General features: G+C 36.2%; 1 protein-coding gene across 2 annotated transcripts; it reads right to left on the bottom strand.

Moving 5' to 3' along the window:
* Positions 1–8,829: 8,829 nt before the first annotated feature.
* LOC129111111 (heterogeneous nuclear ribonucleoprotein C-like) lies at positions 8,830–16,758 on the bottom strand. Of its 2 annotated transcripts, none has more exons than XM_054623413.1 (9): positions 16,602–16,758; positions 14,514–14,620; positions 12,453–12,718; positions 11,408–11,480; positions 11,160–11,210; positions 10,833–11,005; positions 10,395–10,508; positions 10,074–10,231; positions 8,830–9,425 (listed from the first exon to the last, which is right to left on the bottom strand). In XM_054623413.1, the coding sequence occupies exons 2-9, from the start codon at positions 14,516–14,518 to the stop codon at positions 9,318–9,320; spliced, it is 948 nt and encodes a 315-aa protein (XP_054479388.1). In that variant the 5' UTR covers positions 14,519–14,620; positions 16,602–16,758; the 3' UTR covers positions 8,830–9,317. The 2 variants fall into 2 exon arrangements, with proteins under 2 accessions (XP_054479388.1, XP_054479381.1); XM_054623406.1 differs by having other exon boundaries at positions 11,160–11,213; positions 16,602–16,757.
* Between the last annotated feature and the right edge of the window lie 5,065 nt (positions 16,759–21,823).

Genomic DNA, 21,823 nt, shown 5'->3' with positions numbered 1-21,823 from the left:
AGAATAGTCCCTAGCATGGGGCCAGATCCTAAAAACGCTGTATCCTACAATTCCCATAATGCATCTCAGACGTTATACAACAGGCTGAGTAGTATTCATCACAATGTGTAAACTCAAGTTCATGTGTAAAAATGGTGGCAAAGTCCAGATAACTCATTTTGCTTGAGCAGCCACTGGTTGACAATTCTATGCAATGTCTTCATTTTTAGTACATCAAAACAAATAAAATGCAGGATTAGCAAGATATTGTGACTCATCATGATTAAACCTCACTTCTCAAGGGTCAGAAAAAGTTTAGAAAATAAAAGATTTCAGCTTTATTAGCTGTACAAAATATTTTCATAGCCAGCCTGGAAACCAAGAATTTAGTCCATTGAAAGGATAAGCAGGTGATTCTAGCCCTTATTTCTGTTTGTGTTTCTACCAGGTAAACATCACTCGAGCCGGTTGTGGAGTCAACAAACTGTGTGTAGAGACACCAAAAGATTGCGATCCCACTGGAGAAAGCAGCTGTCTGTTTGCATCCGTGGTTACCAGCGACCCAATGCCTCCCAACGGCACCGAACTGTCCATCGAACTCAGAGGAGACTCCAGCGGATACATCGCACTGGGCCTCACTGCAAATGCCACAAAGGTAAACACACACACACACACACACACACACACACACACACACACACACACACACACACACACACACACACACACACACACACACACACACACACACACAATATTCAAACATAATTTTGCTAAGATTGACACATAAATGAATCTCATGTCCCTTTTAAGCAGTAAAAGACTTCAAAATATGTGACTTTATACAAACAGTAGACAGGTATGACTCCCCGAAAAAAGGACGCTGGTTTCCAGAGTAGAGAATCCTTTTGATATGAGTCCAAAGAACACAGTGTATTATCACTTCATCTTCCCTGTTAGGCAGCCATTGTCTTGTAATGTCAAAACTTTTCCTCTTAACAAACAACAAAATGCAAATAAATACCAGTTTTATGATACTATACCAGTTAGTTTACAGGTCTATGACATCAGACAAACATCATTATACAGAATACACTATCATATAAACCCTGTTATGTCCAGGCTCCCGGCAAAAGATTATTTATACTTTTATTGGCCCAGTTCATCAGTGACAGACCACCTCAATGCAAACACCTGTTAAATATGACCATGTGACATTTAATGACTTTATACAATATTGATTTAGTTGATAAGGAGATCCTGAATAGTCCATCAAACAACGAGACAGTGTTTGTATTATCTTATACTGAAGGCTGTAAAGTATACATCATTGTGTCTATCATAAGTTTCCCAAAGAAGGCTCCACTTCTCTCTCTGCCTATACATCGAGGAAACGTGAAGACCATTATGATATTTTCTGTATAAATAAAATGGACTTTGAGGATCCAGCCCCTGAATTGGGACATAGTGTGAAAAAAATATTTGTTCAGCATGTTTAAGGAAGGCAACAGGTGCTATATGGCTGCTATGTTTTAACAGAAAAGTAATAAACAGGTATCTTATTACTGGGTATTGCAATTAATTAAAAAGGAATACCATTTTTGGATGTTTCACCTGCTGTCATTTAACTTTACCGAAATATTGCAATGTTTGGTGCATCAAAATTCAGATTTGAACCAAAAGGAAAAACCAACCAACAAGCAGGCAAAACACCTATTATCAGATAAGTTTTCACTTTTAAAATTACACATTTATAATGACCTCCCAGCACTTGTGCATAGCTTTGAGACTGACCCAGTCAAATCACTTATCATGCTAGCAGCTAACTAGCATAGTAGTTGGATAGGGCGGGCAAGATATTACGTCAGCAGCTAGCATCTGTGGTTCAATGAATGTGACTTATCATGAAATGAAGGTTAAAAAGCGAAATATTTCAGATAAAACATACTAAAGTAAAGATCCCAACAAAGCAACTGCCAATATTCAACAATGTTTCTGTAACTGTACAAATAGCCTTTGAGACCTATTTTAGTTTCTGTTGTAGCTGCATTGTTTTACTGATGAGATGAGATTATAATCTTCCAATATATATATTTGTGCTTAGTGTTGGCATCCCGTGAGCATAACATGTGGTAAAAGGTTCAACCTGGACAGAAAAATTAAAACTTTCACGTACAAATTGGATTTATTAATTATTAAATTTAAAGTCCTTGACATTCTGCTCCTATAGTGACAATACATGAAAAAATATTCTTCACAGCAACAAGACAGGATTTCTAAATGTGTGGAAGCATATTATGCAATGACTTTCCAAAAATATGTGACACCTTGACAAAAACACAAAATACTTGCAACAGGGAAGCGGACACAAAAGACATATTGCACAATGAAAATGCCCAAAAACACCACAGGTGAACACAGAGAAAACAAGACGAGTCGGAAACTAAACTCTACTATTGCATCACTTTATTGGGTTATTTCCAGCCTCAAAATGACTGTTGGAATTTCTCATTGTGGTCATCTCCAGGTAGTTATTTCACCCTTTCACCACTATTCATTTTTCCTCAGGGTACCACCATGCTCTTTATTTGCGCTCAAAACAACTCAGACAGTGGGAGGTTCTTCTTCAGGACAATGCAGAGAAATAACACTGACGATGCGCTCACTGCAACTGAGACGGTGAGACCTCATATTTACTGTCTTATAGACGGATGTTAGCATAGATAAATGTAATGTTCATGTTACATGAAACAAGTGGTTAACAGAAAATCAAATACAAACTTACATCCAAAAATACGTACAGCTGATTCATTTAGGATTTTTTTAAATTGCTTATGCTAACAATAAAACCAAATTTTCCAAATTAAAAACACAGTCTAATGAATGCACTTATTGATCAGATACTTAACAAACCTGTAGGTTCAGACGGGGTTATTTCCCATTGATTCAATTGTCACAAGTTAAAATAAACTTGCAGAGAAGAGATTTTTAAGACATCTGGCCATGACAAGTCTGTGTTTTAATTATGTTGTTATAAAAACACATAACTCCAACATCTCCCATATTCTGGTTCAGATCTGGTGTCTGTGAAGGCCAAAGCATATAATTATATTGCATTAGATAAGTTTATATTCAGGTTTTTTACTGAACTTTTCACCTATCTGTATGTAATCAAATGAAAGAGTTCCGTGTTTAAAGTGCTGATAAGAATCTGCTGAACAATAACCTTTTAGTAAAGGAGCTTTCATTTCTTCATCTTAAGCACACAGCCTTAAAAACAACAAAAGACAGTAGATCTATCTAAGATAAGTTTTAAGTAACTGTGTGTCGGTTTTCTTAACCTACTGAAATTAATGGAAACTAAAGACCCAAATACATAATTTGTATGTAATGGATTTAACAGTAATCCAAGAAAAAAAATGTAAAAATGATCCTTTACATCCTCAAAGACAGAGTACTGACAACATTGGACCATAATTGAGAAAAATAACAAATTTCTCAAACTCACGTGAGGCAAAATGTGTTATTTAAAATGTTTTCTGTGTGTAAATAAGTTTTATTTGCTTTTGCTTAAACTTTCCTGTATTTTCTTCTTATTTTACCTCACCATGACATACTTTATGTCACATTGCTTTTCTAGACTGTAAAAGAAATCCGTGGCATGGTTAATGGAAGTGTGATCAAGTGCGAGTTCAAGGTCCCAAACGTGAACGCCTCCAACACCAAAAGCAGCCATGCCACCACCGTCTCCGTCCTCCTCGGGACCGGGCCTGTTGACGGGGTAAGTGGACACACGGCAACACACATTATACATTAAAATATACGTTTGGTTCACAGCATGATTTACATGAAGAAACCTGGATTTTTAAAATATATATATTTGAAGTTACACAGCATTTGTTGTTTTTGATCATGTATTTCCTCCTTACACTGTAACCAAGGTTTACTTTATGTTATGTTGGAAAGTATCTATATACATTTTTGATCTTAAAGCTAGGGTGGGCGATTTTGGAGAAAACAGCCGTTGAGATTCCTGTGCTCTCTGGCCTCTCCCTACACTGTAACCATGTGAATTCAGTTACATTGATAGGAAGACGAAACACCATTCCGATTCCTTTATGTTATTGGTCCAGCGGTGGCAATTTTTGGGTGCGGCCCACAGAGGCAGGGGAGAGCAAAGTTAAGCAGATATTCTCAGAGCACTTCATACATTAGCTGACTGGCTATTAGGACAGTTTTGCCAAATATTACAGTAAAGAAATTACCCACCCTAGCTTTAAGTACAATGTTGAGGTACTTGTATTTAACTTGAGTCCTTTCTTTTATTTCACTTTATATTTCTTCTCCTCTACAGTTCAAAAGGAAATATTGTACTGTTTACTCCACTACATTTTGGAGTAAACAGTATTTTGTCATATATTTTAAAAACCCAGCAGTATATACAATGAGCTGAAACGATTACTCCAACTTTGACGTTTTATGTCTTTTCCTTTTAATCATAAAAATGTATTTTAGAATTTGAAGGTTTGCACTAGTGGTTGTGAAGGTTTGGGCTCTGGGTAGTTGTGACAGCATTTCTCACTAATTTCAGAATTTTTACAAACAGACCAATCAATTGATTAATCTAAAAAAATAATCAGCAGATTCATGAAAATAATCCTTAGTTGCAGTCCTTTACAAAATAATTCAAAATGAGCTCCACCTCAACCAACTACAACAGTTTAATCCTGCTTTTATATTAATGCATATGTAATAATAATCTAATGATATGACATATAATATTAACAGTCTGTTAATACATTAAGTACATTTTCAGGATGATACTTTAATTTAAGTAACATTTTCAATAAGAACTTTTACTTCTTACATTTTTTTACAGTGTGGTATTAGTAGTTATACTTAAGTTTCTGAATAATTATTCCATCACTGATTTTAGAACATAAAGTATACATTTAATGTACAAACAAAAAAAGTTTTTCCATTATAGGAGGGTGACCTTAAATTGAAAAATAACCTTTACTGTATGTTTTTTCATGTCAATACAAACGTATTTAACACCACATTACTGGAATAAATGCCAAAAGAATCTTGTTTTTATACTGTGTGCATAAATAAAAACAATAATATCCTCACAGCTTCTTATCCCCAGAGATACAGATGGATTTACTGCTTCCTCTTTCAAACTGACATCTCTATACTTCAACTGTAAATGTTTATTTTATTTCACCCACACGGCCGTCCATGAGAACATCACTAACCTCCCACTGCTCTGTCCGCTTCATGTCTCCACTCAGATGTTCCCGGTAAGTTCGACGTCTCACTGGACAGCGGCCCTCTGGCCCTCTCCAACCCGGCCAGCAACATCCCCACAACAATGCCCAACAGCGCTGGAGCTGTCCAGCCTCACGGTAAACAAACACACTGCTGTTTTATATTTTCTCTTTAGGTTTAGGTCTTCAGATGCTCAGGTTCAGAGGGATTTAGTGTCCTAATAACACATTTGAGGGCAATCCAGAACAGCAGTAACTAAATAACGAGAGATGGAGGAACCATTTTATTTAATGGGTCCTAGACAAAACAGATATGTCATTTTGAATTCATAGGAAAGTTCCTTTAAAATAATGTAATTTGGTGTTAATTATGCAGGAAAATGTCGTCAAAACAGTTTCACTTCAGGGTCCATTTAGTAGTTGTTCTGGAGCTTTCGATCAAATGGAGTTTGTCAAGTTGTCAAGGAAATTGATATATGATCAAAATCTCCAATAAAACACGAATTATAAATATTGACTCTGAATGCAGTTTATATATATATATATATATATATATATATATATATATATATATATATAGATATATACATAAACTATATAAAAAAATATATATATATAAACACTGCTTCTGTACCTTGGTTATAATTATTACAAAAACACACATTTACCTCTGGTGGAAGCCATGCAGATAATTTGGGTTTTATTTGTTTTTGAGATAATTATCAATTTCTTCCTCCACCTAATTTCCTCTGTGGTGCTCAAAATGTTACAACATGTCCAGAAGTAATGTCTTGTATACTCTGGGTAACCCTAAGACCTCTTCCACAAACAAACCTCCGTTCATCCATTGGTGATATTAAGGTGGAGGTTTAAAAATCTCAGAGACGGATATCTCAAAACATCTAATAAAACCCCAAAAGAACAACAGATTTTTGTCACTGCATTGAGCCGCCATGTCATTAAAGAATAAACAGAAGAGGACGAACAAACAAACATTTTGTAATAAACACCCTTTGTCTCTTTCCTCACCAGCTGTTCTGCTCCTGCTGAGCGTCCTCACTCTGTCAGTCATGCTGAGAGCCTGAGAGAAGGAAGTTAAGGCTTGTTGGATACAATGAAGACAGAACAAAAGTGTCTTCATTGTATAAAGTGTTTTTACAGAACTTACTTAGACATGCTTCCACTATCTTTTGCACTATGTTTATACTTTAAGCTGAAACTCACTTCTTGTTGATTGAGTTACTATATAATGATACATTTTCTGCATATATATATATATATATTAAAGTTCTTGCATTTGTGTAAACTTTTCTTCCTAAACTTGCCCATCTGGCACCAAAAGCTATTTCTTCAAAATGCAATATGAAAGACTTTGGTCTGACGAGTTTGAGCGGTTTCTTGTATCCTTTATGGGAAACCCAACCAAAGAGTGGTTTTTATGTTTTGTTCTTAAAATGTGCAATGTACTGTGACTGTAAAATATCTGTTCATGGGATAACAACAAAATGTAATCTGATCTAAATTAATAATAAAGTAAAAACTATAGTTTAATTGTTTGTTGCGTCACTTCACTCACAAGATTACACTTCCTGTTATGGTACACATAAGCAACCTTGACTTTAGTGCTGCAACTAACACTTCTCAGTTAATTAATATAAAAGGAATAATACAACTTTTTTTAAAGCAGAAGACGGAGTTTCACAATAAAACCAGAAATAGGGATTGGTTTTCTTGAAAAATAGTTTGTTTTCTTTCAATTAATAAATTGATTCAGCTCTACATGACATTACCTATAGACGACACATCTTCACACTCTAGTTATACAAAGAGAGATAAAAGTTATGAAGTTGTTATATATTGTGACTTCAGATTATTTAGTTTAGTTTAGTTTTTATTTGTGCAAATAAACAAGATTAAAAAAGGCAAGAAGATTTGCATAGACATACATAGATGCACGGGTGGGACAAAAGAAACCCCGAAGGGCTTATTAAGGATGTCCACCTGACATTAAAATACAATAAGGTAAAGAAAATAAAGTAAAAGAAAAGAAAAGACAAACAAAAGTAAAATTATAGAGATAAAACCACTACAAAGTCATTTTACAAAAATGAGAATACATTTGAGTAAAAGTAAAAAAGCAAAGTAAAGATATAACTAACAAGCAAAAAGACAATACAGCATACATTCAGTTTATCATATTATCATAGGCTTTTAAAATTAGGTACATTTTAAGATATTTTTTGAAAGTAGCTAAAGATGAGTGTTTACGTAGAGTAGCTGGAAAACTGTTCCAAACGACTGGACCTCTGTCCCTAATAGAAAACTGTCCCAGATTTGTTCTGAAAAATTGCCGGTGAAGGAGATCTACAGATCTGGTCTGATGACTATGGATCTGTGACCTGGTTATAAAAAAACTGTTAAAAGAAGAAGGAAGTAAATTATTGAAAAACTGGAAAACGAAAGTGCCGATCTGAAGAGTATTCACATCATATATGCTTAGCAACTCCAGATTCCGAAATAATGGAGCACTATGAGCGTCCCAACTGGAGTTGGTTACAGATCTAACAAATTTTTTCTGTAACAGAAAAATCGAATTTACACTGGTTTTGTATGTACTAGCCCATACTATATTACCATAGGATATAAAGGGATAAATAAGGCAGTAATATAAATCCATACAAATTTTCCTTGACAGCACGTGTCTTACTCGTCTAATAACCCCAATGTTTCTAGCCAATTTATTGGACACCTGTGATATGTGTTTTTTCCAATTGAGCTTATGGTCAATAAAAACCCCAAGGAACTTAACATTGGAAACATTAGCAAGTGCATTGTTCGCCATAAAAATTGGCTGGATAGGATCGGATAGAATAATATTTTTAGGCTTAAATATCATATAAGCACACTTCTCTACATTAAGGGATAATTTGTTGAATTTGAACCAGTTATCCAGCCGATCGAGTACGCTATTCATTCGATCTATCAACTTGTGTTCATCTTTATCGGTAATGAAAATATTTGTGTCATCGGCATACAAAATAAAAAGAGCTTCATCAGATATTAAATGCAAATCATTAATATAAATAAGGAATAAAAGAGGTCCAAGTATGGAACCTTGAGGAACTCCACACTGTAGATGACTGTAAGTCGAGTTAGCTCCATTCCATACTACATACTGTTTCCTATTGAACAGATAACTTTTATTCACAACAAAAAATGTCAATCATGAGGAAAACATGCTGAAAATCTTTGGTCATTAATCCAAAACAATGTGTACTTTTTAGGGATATTTGTGCATTGAGAGATCTTAATCACTTTAGGAACTACAGGTTTAACTTCCAGAAAAGGATGAAAAAAATATACATATTTATATACATATATATTTTAAAAAGTGTAATAGACAGTGGTTTTCCTTTTAATTCCTCTAAGCTGTTGTGCCAAAGAAGGTGCTGTTTCAAATTTTTTATCTTGAGGGTAAATAAATTATAGTTGGTCTCGTTTTAAGTGTAAATTTCACTTTGTTTTCCCAAAAACACTGTGCTGTAGTTTGTGGGGGCGAAAAAAAGAACAAGAAAAGTGCTTTACATTTTAATATTTTATTGCAATTTATTCCTTTACAGTTGTGAATAGTATAAAAAAAACAGACTTTAACATACAGACACACAAGGTCAAAACAAACTCACCAATGAGGAAAAGACAAACACATTGAACCTAAAACTTCTCTTTCGTAGCTGAATTTTTCGTCCTCGCATTAAGACATGATGTCCGTCGAGCTGTTGTCTCTGAGAACATTAACAGTCTTGTGTTTCCGTCTTCTCCTGAGGGCAAGCAGCGACGCAGTAAAAAACACAAACCGAAACCCACAGCTAGTTATTCCTGGTACAGCCACACTGGACAAAAATAACAAAACAAAACTAATCGGCTTCAGGGACGATGGGACAAAGAGTGTGTGCACCATGCTTGAGAGTGTGTGTATGTGTGTGTTTGCGCTACAACACGAGTGTTAAAACAGGAGTCCGAGTTCCTACTGGAGGCTGTGTACGCTGCATGCGTTGGTGCAGTCCGCGCCTACGAGTCATCCTCGCCGTTGACACTTTCGATATCGTCGTCACCTTCCACATGCTCTCCTTCCTCCTCCTCATCATCCTCATCGTCGTCCCTCTCTTGACTCTTCACCTGCAGGTTGAATGAGCGACAGATGATTTAGTGATGAATTATTTATTGTTGCATTTAAAACATCTCACATGCAACTACAATATATCTGCAATAATTCGATATATCAGCCTGGGTGGTTTTTCTTGTAGCTTTTTTTTTTTTTTTTTTTTTTTTTTTTTTTTTTTTAAATTGGGGAGTTATCAAAATCGTCCAGCCTATTGCACATTAAAATACCCATCTTTAAAATTGACTTTTGTCAGACCGATAATTCAAAACCCGAATGATTACTACTACAAATGGTATTACATTTTATTTTTTTTAAAAAGCAGTAAATTCTAATATTCTAGAAGCTAGAACCAGCAAATGTTCTGTTTGATATTTTACTTAAATGATACATATGAATATTAAAAATGGTTGAAATACATTTACTGTAGATTGAATTATCATTTCAGCACTAATGTCATCTCTAAAAGCTTCAATGATCATTAAGGCCACAAACAAAACTGTTTTAAAATATTAGTTTGAGGGTTACACCAATATACTGGTTTGCCAGCACTGATGAACAATAAAGTGTTATTTTAAAAATTCAGTGAAAGGAATGAAACCCTGCCGTTTCTAAAATGTGTTGGCATGAAAATAGCCATGAAATCAATCTAAAAACAATGGCACCTCATCCTCCTCCAGCAGGTCGACCTCGTCGTCGTCGTCGTCCTCGTCAGAGTCGTTCAGCTCCTGGCACTCTCTGTCTCTCTTCAACACGTCGTCCTTCTTGTTGCTCGTGTGCGGCGGTGAAGTCACCTCGCCCGGCTCCGTTTTTATGCCCTTAGCTGCTGCCAGAAATTCGGATATCAGAGTCAGAGAAATCGTGACTCTTTGCAACCGATCTAGTCACAAACTAGAGCATTTCTACGTTACCAGGAGAAGATTGTGTAGATAGAAGCACGAGTCAGACACTGGCCATTAAAACATGCTGTGTTTTTAACCCCCTACCCGACTTCTTGCTGTGGTCCTTCTCCATGCGCTCCAGGCTGTTCAGCAGGTCGTCCACTTTGCTTTTGATCTGGGTCAACTCCCGCTTGATGGTCTGCAGCTCGTCCACTTTCACTGCAGAGAAAAAAGGACCTCTGGGTGAGCAACAGTATGATGGAGACAAAGCACTTGTGAATAGTTCAAATAGATCAAACAACTGGACCCGGTTACCAATTAAGCAAACTAGGAAGGCAGCTAATGTTTGGTTTCATTGTTTTAGTCATTTTTTTTATTTGTCATCTTTAAAGAGTCAGCAAATATACAAAGGTTCATCACAAAACTCCAAATATTCAATAACAGTGATACGATGAAAGCGTGCAGCACCACTGCGCTGTATCCTGTTAGTTTTTGCTCTGCTCACCCAATCTAAATTTCCCAAAAAGCTCCAGATAATCTTACTTGTTCTGGAAGATGAAGTCCTCTGACCGCTCTTGGAGGAAGAGGAGAAGCTGCTCTTCGTTCGCCGGCTGCTTCCTCCGCTCAGGCTGACCCGCGGGCGCTTGGATGGGATCACGGCGCGCGACAACGGGGGAGGAGGCGGAGCGGGGACACGGGACGGGTACGAGTACATTCTGGTATCAAACACGGGACAGAAATAAACAGAGTCTGATTTACAGCAGTGACGGGAAGAATTCACAAGATAGAGAAAGTGCTGAGCGGCACACAAAAGGAGATTAGTCAGGTTTTTTTTTTTTGGTTTTTTTTAAACTGAAACATGTTACTCACCTGTCGTAATAATCTCTCTGAAAGTCATAGTCGAGTTCAAATGAGGAACTGCTGCTATGGAAGCAAAAACAAAGAGAGTCCGTGTGAGGAAGTATGGGGATGGTGATAAGACAATCTTTTCTAGTGTCAGCTGAGATTTTAGATTTATTTACGATACTTTTACTTTTTTTTAAAGCCACGCTAACTTGTGGTTTTTATCGGGAGAAGCACAGCTGTAACGTTGTTGTATCAGAGTTGTTGGGACTGACCTGTACATGTCTCCAGCTGAGCGTTTGGTGGTTTTTGACCTGTGTGGTTTGGGTTCTCCAGCCAGATTGATGTCTGAGGAGAGAACAGATCAATGAGAGATATGCAGGGGACTTCAGATCTGATCCCTCTAACTATCAAGCCGTTTACAAGATCAAATTATTTGACTTTAGGACAAATTTTAAAAATGTGTTATTAAAATAAACTAACCAAGAACTGAAGCACACATGTTGAAATGATTAACAATGCATTCATTCCAAGTTTTACCAGCACTAGAACATCTTGTTCTTTGCTGATCATGTATCTCCTTTGATTTATTGCTGAAGGTTTGTCCAACACAAACTTGAATGTGTGATGTGGAAACCTGAAACCTCCTTTCTGTTAAGTACTGTAGGAGACATCTTGTGTCCAGAATTGAGCTTGTGAAAATATTTACATTCTCAGAGATTGTGGAATAGTCAGTGACGTATTGAGCAGATGTAATTTCAACAATTTAGTTAGTAATTACATTTTTTGTGGTAGAATAATAGCAGACACATGACTCAAAGCAGATTTTTTTGTAGTTGCAGCCTAAAGCTAAATCTTTGAGTTAAAGGTGCACAAAAACTTTACATTTCTGAGCTGCAGCCTTGAAAGACGAATTATTAATACAAGTGTGTAAAATGTGTTTTTATATAATCGACAGCTTTGCCTCCATTGTCTCCTACTGCAGAGGATCCATTCTAGAGGACAGAAACCCACCAAAGGGTTTAAAGGGAAGGCCTTTTCAAATACTGCAAGTATGTTTTTATTTCCTCTTGAGACACTTCTCTGCTATTTGCTTTTTTCTTGTGTGAGGTACTTGTCAATTTTACCTCATGATGCCTGAAATAATACTCACCTCAATCAGGAAAAATAACCCTTACTATTAAACATATGCAACCTGTGACAAAGTTAAATAATAAGCGTTGTTTGACAGGGTCACAAGCTCTCAAGGTAGGAAACCATTGTCCTTCCCGTTAAAATTCATATACAGTCATGAAAATATCTTAAAAACAAAATCCTTACCAAGTACTTGCCCGACAATCATCCTCCCGTCCTCCCCGCCGACGGCAGACCGGGCGTTTCTCTCGTTGGCGAACTGAACGAAGGCGAAGCCCTTGTGCACAGAGCAGCCCACGATCTTGCCGTATTTGGAGAAGATGGCCTCCACATCGGCCTTGGTGACCAGCAGGGTGTTGAGGTTTCCGATGAAGACCCGCGAGTTGAGGGAGCGCAAGTCGTTCTTGTTGGTGATGTTGCTGGCCATCAGGCTGGCGGTGGTGGGTGAGCGACTAAGCAGGAAGAAAGACAAACAAACAAAACAAGCCCCAGGTTTAGTGGCAGAATTAATAACATGGACTTTTTTTTTTTTTAAACTGGGTCAGATACTGGAGTCCCCCACAGCTGTGTTGATCATGAAACGGGAAAACAGCGTTAACGATCAGCAGGCTTTCCTGTGAAATTAAACCATTTGAATAAAAAGAGATAGAAAAATGGTGCCGATGACAAAAGGAGAAAACCACATAAGTGATCAGTTGATGACAGAGACGTGTCCAAACCCGTCCTTAATGTGATGCTTTGCCATTAGTCTTTGCAATAAGTGTAGCTGCATAATATTCTCTTCTAATTTGATGATAACCAATGTCCCAGACAGTCTAAATGGAAAATGTACGTCTCATTCGGCACCACATTGTAGCAACATACAAATCAAATGAAGCATAGTAAGTGTCCACATTGAGGCATGAAACTAACTCCAGAAACATGCAGACCTGAACGTTTGTGGGATCATCATGACTGACTATTTAAATTCATTACATTTATTATTTATATTTTCGTTCTAACCAAAAGAAAGCTGCATTCACTTAGAACTAAAGTCACAGTGGCATTCAACCCTTTGAGTTGGAAAGTTATTACCTTTAGCATATTTCTAGTATTTGATTATTTCTATTGATATTCTTATTCAGCTGTTCAGGAGGTGCAACATTAGCCTGATTTAAAAGCTGGGCTCCAGCATGCTACTGCACAAAATATTCAAGGACTTTTGAGTGACATTTAGTGTCCTGCATGGTTCATTTCAAAGACTAAATATAGGCAACACATAACCGTAGTTAATCACGTGTTGTGAATTGATGACATATTTTGAATTACAACTTCTGCTCTACAAATAACAATCTCAAGTGTTTACCACAGGATGTTAACCTTCACCTCCAACTGATTTCACTCCGCAGGAGAAGTTTCACTTTATCATTTAAGTGTAATGCCCCATTTAAGACCACTAGAGGTCCCCATTTAAACTATACCACAATATAATCTGATATCTGCTGCCTGTTGTATTTCACACAGAATAAAAGATCTCAATTTGTAAAGCACTAATACAAAATAAATTTGTGTTCACTATAACCATGTCCTCTTCTGGTACTGGAGAGCAGACCTACTCTCATTATCCTATATTATCCTGAAAGACTATGTCCGGACACACAGGTGGGTTCGCTGAAAATGTTATTCGTGTCGCCAAATACATTTGAGTAACTTTCTAGTCTTTTTTTACCATTCATATTTACAGTAAACCTGTGAGCCACATGAGGGAGCCCACATGTTCATTTTGTTATGATAAATGTAGCTTTTTTTCTAACATTACATTTAACTGATGACAGGAAACTAAAAGAAGCATGAGATAGCCTGTTAACGCCACCTAAATGTATTTATTTGGTCTAATTTTTGGTATTTACAGGCATCTATGTTTTAGATAACATGCATGAAAGGGAGTAGTGAGTCAAACGTAAATCGCTTTGAAAAGGCTGTAGAAATTGAGCATTCCTTTACTCACTAATTCTCTCATCTCAAGATTTACGAATTCAGTTATAGGTTTATTGTGAATTGGATCCCCTTGGTTTGTCATTTTATAAATCCAGTACCCAGAGAAAAAGTTTGTGAAACACCGTTCCAATAAAAAGAAGTGAGGATGCGAGTACTCCGTGAAGCCCAGAGCCTTGTGTGAATTCAATACAGCAAACATGAAAACAGAAGTGGCAGCAACAATAACCCCCCCACCCCCAGCTCACAGGGGGTCCAACATTCATCACTCACTCCATAGCGTCTGTGTGCAGGGCTGCTGTCGTCTGTCTGAGGTTTGACACTGTGGGCTGGGATCAGTTTGGGCTGGTGTCGACCTTCGCCCCTCGCGATACTTTATACTGAGGCGACAGAAAACACACCTCAGTCAAGCTGAGCAGAGTTATCTTGCACCAAGTCTTACCTGGTTGGAGTGTGTACAGGAGTTTAGTGACGAGGGCAAACACTAACACGGCTCTTAAATAAACACCATTACAAATTGGCCGCTTTGTGACCACAATCCGTCCCCAATGCTTGTTTAGGTGCAATGTCTAATGGGTTTATAAATAAGCACCTATAAGGGAGACAAAACTGTACACATCCAGGTTTAAGAGACACAAATCTAAGCCTGACTAAACCATGAAAATCATATTACTAACCGGAAGAAATGTGTATTGGGTAGGCCCTAGTTAGTCTACATGTGCTAGTTTGTGTTTATAAAATAAATGTAGAAAAGTTTGTAATATACGAGGGTGACCCTTTTAGAGTAATGTCAGCAGAGGGTCAACTTGGAGTTTTGCCACTTTATATTCTAAACATGGTAGTACCATTTATATCCTACTCCTTAAACGTGAAGAAATTAAACTAACTAACTATATATATATATATATATATATATATATATATATGTGTGTGTATATACACACATATATACACACACACAGTACCAGTCAAAAGTTTGGACACACCTTCTCATTCAACTACTTTGAAGAATCTAAAATATAAAACATATTCTGGTTTGTTGAGCATTTGTTTGTTTACCACATAATTCCATATGTGTTCCTTCATAGTTTGGATGTCTTCAATATTAATCTACAATGTAGGAAAAAAAATAAAGAAAAACCATTGAATGAGAAGGTGTGTCCAAACTTTTGACTGGTACTATGTATGTATGTATGTATGTATGTATGTATGTATGTATGTATATATAAATATAAAAGATTAAGTATTATTGACTTCCAAAATATGTGCAAGCCTAAATTAAAACTAGATGGAGGTCAATATAAGTAACACCATTAACACAATATCAATACAAGAAATGAGTTTCAACATTTACATTTTGGAAACAGGGACATGGAAAATAGAAGATATTAAGACTAATGAAAATACAGATTTCCCTATGCTGCCTGCATAATCCCTTTATGCATAATCCCTTTATGCATGATGTTATAGGACCACTGTGTGTTTCGGGGTTTATTAGTAAGTTCCACTTTTCAATTGATGGTGTTTTGACTAAAGACTACAGGGGTTGTTGTGTGTGTGTGTGTGTGTGTGTGTGTGTGTGTGTGTGTGTGTACCTGTGGCCTAGGGGTGAAACAAACAGCCAAATACTCATTCAGATCAATACACGTTTAATTGATAGAAATGTGTATTTGTAGGACAAAGCCAATGAAAAACTTTGGAGGAAAAAAAACACAAAAAATAAACTGATTAAGCCAGAAAAAATAAAACAAAACAAAAAAAAAAAAAAAAAAAAAAAAGTGACTAAAGCATCCACCAGCGCCCCCTGCAGGCTGCAGTGAGAAACACAGGCCCTGTGTTAGCCTCGGTAGCTCAAGGCTAGCATGGCTAACGTTAGCCAAAAATACACAGCAACCAGACCAGCTCCTCTGCTCGCAAAAAAAAACAAAACCTGCAAAATTCTGATAAATGTGTGGTCGATAATCAGTAATCAATCAAAAGGAACCAATGCACGCTGCTAGCTTGTGAGCTAGTTAGCTTGTGAGCTAGCCTAGCCTAGCGGACGGGCCGGCGTGCGGAAAACAAAGTCAGTCCCGTGAAGGAGAGTCACAAAAAAAAAAAAAAAAACACAGCCACACAAACTTGAGAAAACAGATCAAAGTGTCCTATCCAAATAGTCGTATTTCTAATTTAAAAAAAAAAAAAAAAAAAAAAAAGAAGTAAAACCAGCATGGGCGTCTCCGCTAGCTAGCTAGCTAGCTAAGCTAAACTAAGCTAAACTAAGCTAAGCTAGCATTACGTTCTGTCCACTTGCAAAATAGAAAAAGCATCGTTGAGAAAAATCCCCCAAAAAAAAAAAATGTCTGGAAACAAAATACTCACCACGACCTTTAAGAGTAAAATGTCTTGCTGCTCAAATGTGTTACTTTAGTTTCGTCCCCTTTTTGTTTGTTTTTTTCCGCACAAGCAAGTCTCCCCCCTGGACAGCGAGCTAGCTTTCTTCTAGCCGCTGTGGCTAACTGACGTCACCGGCGATGACGCGGTACTGAACAAGGGGGAGCTGGTTTTGGAGCACGGAGCGGTCCGGAGGAGCGGTGGTTGGTAACTACGCTTCCGCTACAGGGCGCAATCTAAACCGGTGTGACCCGGTGATTGAAACGGACTCACCTGGTTTCTGCGAAAAATCTGTCCCTCCCGGCCAAATCCTCCGATGGTATTTGGATTTATGTTTTTAAATGAGCTTTTAACTTTGTTTTTTATTATTATTTATTTTAATTTATGCTAAAAACACTTATTATTTCATGGTTTTAATAACAGTCGCTAATGAATGATGAAGTTAATTATTATGAATGTTATTGCACCTGTATTTCTCTTATAAACTATGGAGGACAAAAAATGACATAAGTATAAATAAATAAATGCATAAATAATTGTATAAATAAATACAGAAATGTATAAATAAATGAATAAATAAATGCTGAAATAAATACAGAAATGTTTAAATGCATTAATAAATGCAGAAATAAATAAATAAAAGAATATATAAATGCAGAAATAAATAAATAAAATAATATATAAATAAATAAATGCTGAAATTAATTAATAAAAGTTGATTCCTAAATAAACAACCATAGTATATTATAACACAACTATTTTAAAGGGATTCAACCCAATATTCAAAACAGCATTTTGTGATTGTTATGGAAAACTCATGCATATGTGATCTTTTTTTTTTTTTTTTTTTAAATAACCTCAGCCGACTATAGCAATCGAGTCACATGTTTGTTTTATTTTCATCTATGCTAAAAACATTTATTATTTCATGTTTTTTTATAACAGTCGCTAATGAATGATGAAGTTAATTATTATGAATGTTATTGCACCTGTATTTCTCTATAAACTATGGAGGACAAAAAATGACATAAGTATAAATAAATAAATAAATGTATAAATAATTGTATAAATAAATACAGAAATGTATAAGTAAATGAATAAATAAATGCTGAAATAAATACAGAAATGTTTAAATGCATTAATAAATGCAGAAATAAATAAATAAAAGAATATATAAATAAATAAATGCTGAAATTAATTAATAAAAGTTGATTCCTAAATAAACAACCATAGTATATTATAACACAACTATTTTAAAGGGATTCAACCCAATATTCAAAACAGCATTTTGTGATTGTTATGGAAAACTCATGCATATGTGATCTTTTTTTTTTTTAAATAACCTCAGCCGACTATAGCAATCGAGTCACATTTGCAGCTATGCCTAATTTCACCATCACCTAAATAACCTGTGTCTTTGCATTACGTATTATTTTAATACATGTTAAACTCCATATTATAAAGGATAATAAACTAGACTACAAAAAAGAAAATATGAAATAATTGGGTCAAATCAGGGGGATAACAGTTGTAAAATTGTCAATTTCTTTGTCCAATTCATGTTAAAAAAATAATATTTGAATACACATACACATGTATTTGTAAGATTTAAATATTCTACTTTTGGAAGGAATATAAAGCAACAGATCACTGGTGTATTACCACAGACAACCATGCGGGGGCGCTGTTTCCATTAAAATAATTGAATGGTGACACAGGAGATATTTAGATAAACTCCACATTTACCAAACAAGAACTGAACATTCATATTTCATCAAGTCGCCACAAACTACAAGAATAAAAGTCAGAATAGAGGATTTTGACCCACCTAGATTATACTTGTATTTACTAAGTGCAGTGTGTTTTTATAGTTTGACTACAGCATGTGGGGCGGCACTTAAACTGAATGTAATGTCTCAGGTTCCTCATCTAAAGATAGATAAGAAGTTTCATATTGGAGTTTAGCAAGACGTTTCACACTCATGCTACACCCACACTGGTGTTTTAAGGTAGGACAATTTACACTTTTATCACAATTGACACATTAAGTTTGATGATCTCACGTAATCCTATTTATAGCTGTGTCTAATTTCAACCTGAGCAGGTGGCTAATCAGCCAGAACAATTGAAAACACCTGTGTGGGTGAGCAGGACCTGCAACATAATGCCAGTATTGTCAAAGTGAGTGGTCATCTTATCTCACACAAACCTATCTTTGGTTTTGACTTGTCAAAATAAACCATACATAATACATAGCCTACGTGAAACATTTAGCAAACTTTGCAACATAAGTCTGTTAAATGTATTAGCAAAAACTACTCTAATACACACACAGGAAATAATGAGTAAATAAGCAACAGCTGTGCGAGCAGGTGGCTAGATAAAGAGAGTCAGGTGATCAACAGGAACTCGCTGAGGACATCTAGTGTACAGGTATTGTACAACACACCTTTTTCACTGCACACTAATTTGTGTTAAGTCAACATTTGCTATCCTACAAAGACCTTTTCAAACTTGACACCATAAACACTAAAACTGGGACCCTTTGTATTTCCTGTTGCAATGCTTGCCAGCATCCATAACACATTATGTTTGTTATGAATTACACATGTGCTGTCTTTGTTATGACAGCTGTCTCCAACCGTTTAGGCTCGTGACCCTTTAAAAGGAAGAAATATCAGCTCTTGATCCCTCGTCACTATTTGAATGTCTTTGAGTTGTAATCATTTCATCAAATAGAAAAAGTACCCTACTCAAACTATGTGATGGTTTTTAGAGGTATTCAGAGGCCTGAAGAACAATAATATATAATTTATATATATTTTTTTCTTATTTCACAGCTTGTTAATCACATTGTGACCCCTCTGATTTACCCTTAGGTTATGAAAAAGTCTAAATGTATGCACATTATATTGGACAATTTGAAAAAATAAAAAATAAAATGCTGGATGAATCCCCTGGAAAATATGGGTCATCAGCATATCATTTCTAGTGAAATGTTTAAAGTTTATTTGACTAAATTAGATTTCACTTGAATTACCTTCTGTTCTTAATAAAAACTTGTGGATGATATTCTCAATGTACAAATGCCTTTTTTTTTTATGGTAGACAATTTGAGATGTCACAGTATAAAAAGCACAGGTGTAAATGATAAAATGTATAAAGGATGAGTTTAATTGAGTTGCTCCAGTTCAGGGTCCTTGTGCTGTATATGTTGGCTCACTGTCACACTGTCATGGTTTACTTTAACATTTGATTAGAACGGAGCCTTTGTCAATGTTATTATCTTCACCTGTTGACCTAAATGTCTGCTGGGGGAAAAAAAGTCTACTAATAATCTGAAAGAGTTTATTGCACCTGAGGAGGAAGAGAGACAGCAAGAGAAAGGACGTCAAGCAAAAGTGACCAAAACCAGCTGTTTTCTGTATCTAGTTAGGAGACACAATAGCCCAACTTTTCATGGAGAATATGTTCTTTTGTGAATTGTTTTCTCCCATCTGGATCTGTTTTCGAGCGCCGTCCCAGAGGACTTGTTTATAGCTCCGTGCATCATCTCGGGAATCAGAAATACAGCTCTGACTTGCAGTTTCACTGTGTAATAAGATACAAAGATAAAAGATTTTCTGTTCCTCCTTTGTGTATTCATGTCAATCTGTGCGATGAAGGGCCAGATGTTTGACAGGCTGTCACACAGTATGTCCAAGTTTTGATGTGATTGGTACAAATGTGGGAGGGAAGGGTAGTTTACTTCACCTTATGAATTTGACTAGGGTAATATTTAGCGTTCATTTTTTACCACAGTGTACATTATGCAGAGCTGACAGGGATTCCATAGGAATGTCTGCAAGCCGAATAACTAGAACATGGTCAGTATAAAGCACCACAAACACACTGCGGACACAATTATAGGGATACCACTGGAAATAATAATTCCGATACATTATATTATTGGTTTAGCAGATGCATTCTTCTAAAGCGTCTTTCAGTCTTTTTGCATGCATTTGGAGAAATTTGTGGTTTAATGTCTTGCTCAATATCAAGTGTCATAATCATCCAGACGACATCCAAATTTATCCTGCTCTGTTACCAAACCAGTACAGGCCCATATGTTCTCTCTGCAAGGGAATTGACCAACAAATGATTTAAAGTGCCTGGACTCACTCCAGCTAAATGTAGACCAAACAAAGATAATAATTTGTCTTTGGCCCAGAAGAAGAAAAGCCGAAAGTAAGCGCTCTGAAAAATCAAAACCAAGTCAAAAAGCAGCCACGTCAAATCAATTACAAAGTGTGCATTATTACATGTAAGAAACAGCATGAGTCAGAGGATTCTGTTAAAGGGAGGAACTTATTCATGTGATCATTTCCAGCAGGTTAGATTACTGTAACGGCCTCTTCTCAGAACGTAGACAGAGAAAAACACGTCTTGTCAGAGAATAGAGCTTAAAGAACTGCTGCTTGTCTATAAATCTTTCAATGGCTTGGGACCAAAAATGTCTTTTACCACATGAACCATTTTGCCCCCTCGGGTCATTAGGTAAAGGGGCTGCCAACCGTTCCCAGTTTGCAATCTAAACATGGAGAAGCAACAAACTTCCAGAATATATCACACTTACAAAAGCTTCCAGCACCTTTGAATTAAGGTTAAACACGTCTGTGTTCCGCAAAGCCTTTGACTGAAACCTAAATACACACCAGGCCACATTATGAGCTCTGCTTATTTCAACACAGCGATAAGAGGGAAATGATTGTGATGTCATTAAAAAGAAATCAGGTATCACTGTAGATAATCCAAAAATAATGATTGCGTTAATGCAACAATAAATACAAGCTGAAAATAGAATGGATATAATTTAGCATAAGGAATACTTTTGACACTTTTTGTTTGTTTGGATACCAATCCTTTTGTTGTTATTATTAGTATATGCTTTTAACTCCACGCGGTTACAACTTAGTCTACAAACCTTTGTTATTGAATAATGTTTTGGGGAAATTGGTACCAAGAACTTCATTGAAGTACTATTAAAAAAAATATCACAGCAAAGCCGCAGATAAAGTTTATGTTTTTTAAAAAAGTAGGGATGATGTCACCATGAAGTTATGTATTTATGTTGTTCTGTACTGTATTCTTCCCACAGAAACGACCAGTAAGTGAATCAAATTAGCTGCATCACATCATCTGTTTATTAAGACAGAAAAAAACAAAAACCC

This window comes from Anoplopoma fimbria, chromosome 3 (assembly GCF_027596085.1).
Source record: "Anoplopoma fimbria isolate UVic2021 breed Golden Eagle Sablefish chromosome 3, Afim_UVic_2022, whole genome shotgun sequence".
Taxonomy (NCBI): Eukaryota; Metazoa; Chordata; class Actinopteri; order Perciformes; family Anoplopomatidae; genus Anoplopoma; species Anoplopoma fimbria.
The sequence above is the reverse complement of the archived record's forward strand: the minus strand, read 5'-3'. Positions and strand labels throughout refer to the sequence as shown.

What these genes read in the sequence shown, in the direction of transcription:
- LOC129111111 (XM_054623406.1), bottom strand. An exon ending in TCAGCTGGAGACATGTACAG is followed by an intron (nt 11,214 to 11,407) that starts GTCAGTCCCAAC and finishes TTGCTTCCATAG; the next exon opens with CAGCAGTTCCTCATTTGAAC. An exon ending in CAGAGAGATTATTACGACAG is followed by an intron (nt 11,006 to 11,159) that starts GTGAGTAACATG and finishes GTTTGATACCAG; the next exon opens with AATGTACTCGTACCCGTCCC.